Raw genomic sequence first — 7,500 nt, 5'->3', positions numbered from 1 at the left:
TCTGTCTGTCTGTCTGAGGGTGTGTTTGTCTGTCAGTCTGCCTGTCTGTCTGTCTGTCTGTCTGTCAGTCTGCCTGTCTGTTGGTGTGTCACAAACAAAAAATCATACTACCCCTCTCTTCCGTCAACGTTATTGGTTGACCATCCGGTACAGAAAATTAATCAGTACAAAATTGGCATATTGGGTTATCGCCACTTCCACGGTTCTTCCCCCAACCTACTCACCTTCTGCCCTTGATATTTACGCCCGTTTCCATTCTCTCTGGTCTTCTGGAGAAAAACCCTTCTTCCAAAGTCTCTTCAAAGACATTTGGTCAAAGGGATTTTCAGTATCAAGTAACTTCTGTCTGGAACTCATTTCCTCTAGAACTCCATCACTCACCAACTCTGTTCCATTTCAAAGCAAAATTAATCAAACACCTGACTGTCCAAAATGAACTTTGGATGTGACGAAGCATAATCGTTTGTCTCCTCCCACCCTCTGCACACTCCTTGAGCTCCCTTGCCCCTTTCATTATTCTCTCAGATTTGCATTGGGAAAAAACAAAACAACAACAACAACAACAACAACAACAACCCCCCCAAAAAAACAACAACAACAAAACAACAACAATAAAAACAAACAAACAAACAAAAACAACAACAACAACAAAAAAACCCAACTCTGATGACAAAGGAGTTATTTTTGATAAAAATAAAAGGAACTTCCCACGATTTCTCACACATTGTGAGAATCTTGCAATTTAGAGAAAACGTGGGAGGGTAACGACCACGATTTCTCTCAAAGTGAGAGAATTCCAGCAATCCCACGATTTCTCTCAAGGCGAGAGAAATCGTGGGATTGTGAGAAATCGTGGGTTTACAGCTGAAACTTAACGTATGGCAACACACCTCTTTTGCCCAACAGCACAGCAGAAATGAAGAGTTTAACTTTTACTGCTATCTATCCGCCAACTACCCAAATTATACAATCATTGCCACAGAACTTTAGATTGCGACAGAGTGCGAACCATCACACCAGTTTCACAGCATATAAAACACATCTGTGGTACGGTAATCACCGAAATCCCCAGCCTCGGACGGAAATGACAGGTCGTTAATTTCAATTCCACGACAACAAGCCGACAAACTGGCAGGAGCACGTCTGGCATTTTCACAAACCATCGACTGCATCTGTTTACTGCATTCCCCTGTGATTATGTGTGTGGGAGAACCATCTGGAAATGGGATAATTTGGGGGTTAAATTCTTCAGAACGGACTGATTCTGATTGGTCTTTTCCAGCACTCTATGATGCTGTGTCTGCTTGTGGCAGTACTTTCGTTCCACATACTTTCAAATTATTATCATATACGCAGCAGAGTGCACCGAGTAGTGAGAGGTTACAATGTAAATCAGAAAAGGATTTAAGAACTAAAACATCCTTGCTCGCAAGCACCAAATATGTAATGGACAAAACTGTGGTAAGGGGTTGTTTATTTATGAATTAATGAATTTGATAACAGGATTAAAGAATTGAAACATTACAAGATATATCTTTGGATCAATCCTGTCGTGGATCAGTATCCTGTCAGCAACGCCACTTTTGCAACTGTAGACTGAGTGGTATGTCAAGGGGATACAAAGAATTACTGAATTAAATAGGATAAAAAGAGTGAAAGGATAGAAATCTCCTTCGCACAGGCCAGGAACATAAGCTATAGAGGCCAGTCACAAAAAGGGTTTTCTATTGTTTTATTTCCACAATAGTTATGAAAAAGGGAAGAAGACAAGAAATAAGAAGACAGTGCCTGTAAAAGACACAAACAACAAATGTCGTAAGTACATGTCAGATACATGTGGATAGTGAGCACATGTCGTACACATTACCATGGAAAGACTACCACTTGGTTTGGAATCAGCAACAACATAAGATAAGATAATACATATGTGTGAAGACCATACACTGACATCAAGTGACATTTCTAATACATTTGGACAGTGTAATCTAAGTGGTTGAAGCTAAGCTGATTTAGTGAAAGTACACTGACAGTATAGGTTATGTTAAGATTGTATACTATGCCGTATATGAAGAAGCATGATAGCTGAATTACAATTACCATTACAATTACCAGACTGTGATGCATATCAGATGGTGTTAACCCAGTGCTGATATTAATCCAACACTATTTTAATATCACAACAACATAATACTACATGCATCATACAGGACAAAGCACACAGTAACTGTGTAATTGGTAGTACTGAGAGTCAGTGTAACACACTGTAGCAGTACAACTGATATCATTATGTGAAATAATACATGAATAATAAACAAGATAATAGAATAAGTGTCTTTAATATCAAATACAGGCAAGCTGAGAGACCAAATAGTAAGTACAATGACTGCAAGAACTATCATTTGAATGTTATCTGCATTTCAACGTGGGACAAGTAAAGCCTAACCTTCATCAGTGTGAGTAAATGGGAAAGAATACACCATTCCCAGAATGTTCTAGAACAGTCGAATAAACTATCTGTGGGCAGAGAAGTCACTGACTGACGTTCGAAAGAATAAAATGGAATACTGCTTACAAGGATATCATGACAACATGATGATAATTTACGTCAAACAATGATAATACCAATGACTGAACAACAACGCAATTCTTCTGCCAAAGTTTACAGAACTTTAAAACACTATCAGCACATAACACAGTTGACTTAGAGCAAAGATGTGCGACGCTGGCCTTTGGGGCGACACACACTGACACACACAGGGTCAGTGGTCAGCTAGCTAGCTATTGCCACAAGGAGGCTCAGGTGAAAAGCAACCAGTGATGTTCTATTGGAGTTTAACGACCTATTGGTGCCTACACCCTTAAGGTCAAGGACCAGTGATCACATGCTTCACCTATTTATGTGAGTCACGCAAACTGCAAGGATCACATTCAATGGATGCAAGCAAATCACGTCTGTTGGGCTGAATATTTGAATAATCTGTGTTTGTTGTCAGGTGTTCAGTGATAGATTTCTAAATTACTCCTGAACCAATTTACGTTGGATTGGTCACAAAACAAAGAGCTTAACGCCATCTTTTTAATGAGTATAAAATGAAGTTTTGATTATCTAAGATGATTTTGTAATCTTGATTTAAGTCGCCTGTAATTGATAACTTTTGATGAGTTCCTCGCTGAAAATTACAAATTGCGTTGAATCAGTTTAACATGGGCAAACACATATGGTATAGATTTAAAGATGGAATTTACACAATTCTGCCAGTATATAATACTTGTAGTGTGCTGATCCAATGGAAGAGATATTTGGTCAAATTGGGAGTGTCACAAACACACATTTCAACTTCGGGCCAAGCTGTCTGGCTGTGAAGTGATTGTCGGTAAGTGTCGGCAATGAAAATTGGCTTTGTATTTTATAAGTGCCTCATCTATTCTCATCCAAACCTATAATAGTATGGTTGCAGTGTACGATAAGGAATGACATAGAATTGATGATTGTAGCATTATATGTGACGAAGGAAGAAAATGACATAAACTTAGTGTCAGTTGAAATCTTTACACTGACGAACAATTAAATTGAAATCAAATATGCTTCTAACTGATTTAAGTGTGTGTGTGTGTCAGCACAACAGACATAATCTGGCAGTGAATGATACATAGGTTTAGTTTAATAAATCTTTGGAACATTTGTTTAGAAGGGGCACACATTCAAAATTTGAAATGGCGTCGCGCATTATGCGTGGATCACTGAAGACCAGAAGGTCAGCTGTGAAAAAAGCGTCTGCTAAACAGCTTGTGCGTTAAGTAGTCATCGTAGCCAGCTGTACACTTGGCTACATATACAAGCGAATACTATTTTCTTGTTTGTGTGCCCGCGTTTGTACGTCTCTGTTTTACTCTGCCTGTCTGTCTGTCCTCTCTTCCAGGACCCCTTCTCTCAACCCTTCCCTTTCCACTTTCTTCTTTTATTATATTTGTATTTGTATTTCTTTTTATCACAACAGATTTCTCTGTGTGAAATTCGGGCTGCTCTCCCCAGGGAGAGTGCGTCGCTACACTACAGCGCCCCCCCCCCCCCCCCTTTTTTTTTTCCTGCGTGCAGTTTTATTTGTTTTTCCTATCGAAGTGGATTTTTCTGCAGAATTTTGCCAGGAACAACCCTTTTGTTGCCGTGGGTTCTTTTACGTGCGCTAAGTGCATGCTGCACACGGGACCTCGGTTTATCGTCTCATCCGAATGACTAGCGTCCAGATCCACCACTCAAGGTCTAGTGGGGGGGATGGGGGGGGGGGGGGGGGGGGGGGGGGGGGGGGAGAAAATATCGGCGGCTGAGCCGTGATTCGAACCAGTGCGCTCCGATTCTCTTGCTTCCTAGGCGGACACAATTATTTGAATTTGTTTTTGTATAATTTCAGTCCCTTATTCCTGTGCTTTTCCTGAACAAAAGTTCCCACAATGATGACTTTGAATTATGTGCAGCATGTGTGTTTTCTTTCTGTCCACCTGACACTGATCAAGTTGTTTTCTTCACACATATTTCAAACTGATATTTTCACTAGCATCTCTTGATCTATAAGATTCCATAGCAGCACTGGGAATAATATTTATTTTACTTCTGTTTTATGATGTGGAAGGATAAAGATAATGGCATCAACAACACATCAAAAGTGGCACAATCATCATCACTAACACCAACATCAACAACAAACCGTCTTTAGTACTATCGTACCCATGGTCTTTGTCACCATAATCATCATCATCAGCAGCAGCAACATAGCCATCTTCGTGTCATTGCGAATGATCATGATTATCCTTATCAACAATACTACCAAAACCACCACTTTCATCTTTTACTTCACTACAAACTATCAACACCATCATCATCGTCACCATCATCGTCATTTCATCATTCCACAGGTATTGCACGACCTTGAAGGGGTGTGTGAAGAACTCAGAGCCGCTCACATCACACCACAGCCATCTGCAACAACTGCATCATCTGTGTCAGAGGCAGCCAGCACCACAGACAACATACGTGGACAAGCACATAATTGTCCTCCACAACTGGTACGTGTCCCAAGGCTGCAACAAAGATGGGCACATACTGTAACATGGTTTTTTTGTTCGTTCTTTATGTCTTGCTACGTTTGATAGTTTTATTACATTTTCCTCAGAAGAGGCAATGTACATATGGCGTTCTTTTCCATTATTTTCTTCCAATGTTCTCCTCCAAGAACGTTCAAATTTCCTCGAAATATACTGCTCTCTTCCAGCAACTTTCTACAAAACAATGCAGTTTTAAGAGAATGATAATCTAGTGCTATTTTTCTGCATCTTTCTTTGAACCAAAGCAACAAATTTAGTTAAGAGGACGATAATTCACTGTTGTCCTTGTTTAGGAATTTTTTCGATGCAGTCCTCCGTGGCCTTGTCATATGTTGATATTTTGCTGATCTGCATGTATTTTGCTTTCCTTTCTGGCGTTCTTCATGTCTCTCCGTTCGTCACCCATGTCAGGAGGAGGAGGTTGTACAGGCACGCTCTGCTGCCGCATTTTCTGCAGCATTGGGCACAGCGGCCTTGGCTGCCTCCCAGGAGTAAATCAACCACCCCCGACCCCCCTGTCCCCCACCTCAACCTTCTCCTCCCCCATCCTCACCCCCACCCGGTTAGGGAGATGTAGCGCTGTAACAGGACATCTTTGAGTTCAATTCGGGGTGTCCGCTGGAGCAGTAGACCCCCCACCCCCACCCCCAGCCCACCCTGCTAAGGAGACACAGTACTGAACCAGGACATCTTGGATAACAACTCGAGAATAACTGTGTCAGTTGGAGCAGAATATAAAGTTTTCTTCAACATAGTTACATTAAATTATAGTTAAATGAACTTATATATAGTTAAGTAAATATAGATGAGGACAATTTGAGCTTAAAACAAAAATAAATAAATTCATAGAGATTCATCAACCCATGCGCTCCCATTACCCGTTGCGACGATAATCTGCAAAGGTTCCTGCAACGTATCGTTCCAGATTCCAGATTCAAAGATCTCTTCTGTGAGCCAGGGCTGGATGGATATTCCTGCGGTGTTTTCCAAGCAGCTCACTGGCTTCAGTCATCAGTTTCAGTTTCAGTTTCAGTAGCTCAAGGAGGCGTCACTGCGTTCGGACAAATCCATATACGCTACACCACATCTGCCAAGCAGATGCCTGACCAGCAGCGTAACCCAACGCGCTTAGTCAGGCCTTGAGAAAAAAAAAGTGAATAAATAATAGATAAGCTTACATAAATAAATAAATAAATAATAATTATGATATAAAAAAGGGTAGTAGTAATGATAATAATAATAAAATAATAAAAATAATAAATAAACAAATAAACAAATGAATAAATAAGACAACAATGATGATAAATAAGGAAATAAATGTAAAACATGAAGACACATTCACACATACACCCACACATGCATAACAGATATGCACCAAACATGCAGTTTCACAGATATGAAAGCACAGTCAAATACATATAAACGTACATGAGCTCCAACACACACACACACACACACACACACACACACACACTCTGTTGAATGTTGTAGTCATCAATACAACATCCTCATCAAGCGCCAGTAGTGGTGTACACTGTCACAGATGGTTGCTTTGAAAGATTCGCAGATGGAAGGCTCCTTAAGTCTGTCAAGATTGAATTTCAGATTAGTGTTTTGAGGGGTTGGTGAACGTCTTTAAATTGACTCTGGAGTTCATAACAAAAAGGATTATTTACAGAATGATAATTTACGTCTTCTTCTTTTTTTTTTATCCACTGATGATATTTTACAGCTCTTTTCCTACTTTTTTTTCTCCAAGCAAAGAAATCTGTGGAGGGTGATATCAACTGCTCTTTTTCCTGCATTTTCATAAAAAAAAACAATACGCGGATGGTGTGCATGACCATGGTATTTCACAGGCAAGTGGTCAGCTGATGGTGACGAAGGTGATGCAGGAGGAGACAGAGACATCGTACATAGTGACTGTGTGCTATTCTGCTCCAGAACAGCCCCGGGTGTTTTTCAATGTTCGTGGTAAGTGCCTGTGACTAATTGCATTGCATGTGCATTCTATTTCATCGTATCGTATCATATCGTATCGTATCGTATCGTATCGTATCGTATCGTATCGCATCACATCACATCATGTGGTATCGTATGGTATCGTGACGTGTCATGTCGTGTCGTGTCGTGTCGTGTTTTCTTGTGTTGTATTGCATTGTATTGTGTTATTTCACACACACACACACACACACACACACACACACACACACACACACACACACACACACACACACACACACCGAGAGAGAGACACACACACACACAGAGCGAGAGACAGAGACAGAGAGATATATAGAGACGGAGAGGAACACACAGACACAGTGACAGACAGAGACACGGAGAGCGTCAGAGAAAGACAGACAGACAGACAGACAGACACACAGACACACACACACA

At 40.6% G+C, this 7,500-nt stretch overlaps 1 protein-coding gene across 1 annotated transcript in view; it reads left to right on the top strand.

Annotated features, from left to right (window-relative positions):
• The window catches only part of LOC143287286 (uncharacterized), a 12,952-nt gene that overhangs the window by 1,192 nt on the left and 4,260 nt on the right, over nucleotides 1–7,500 (top strand). The window contains exons 3-4 of the mRNA XM_076595230.1: nucleotides 4,912–5,061; nucleotides 6,960–7,074. Of these exons, the coding sequence (XP_076451345.1) occupies nucleotides 4,912–5,061; nucleotides 6,960–7,074 (265 nt within the window). The remainder of the gene's footprint in view (nucleotides 1–4,911; nucleotides 5,062–6,959; nucleotides 7,075–7,500) is intronic.

The sequence above is a fragment of the Babylonia areolata genome, chromosome 11, assembly GCF_041734735.1.
Source record: "Babylonia areolata isolate BAREFJ2019XMU chromosome 11, ASM4173473v1, whole genome shotgun sequence".
In the NCBI taxonomy this organism is placed as follows: Eukaryota; Metazoa; Mollusca; class Gastropoda; order Neogastropoda; family Buccinidae; genus Babylonia; species Babylonia areolata.
This window is presented reverse-complemented; position numbering and strand designations above follow the sequence as displayed.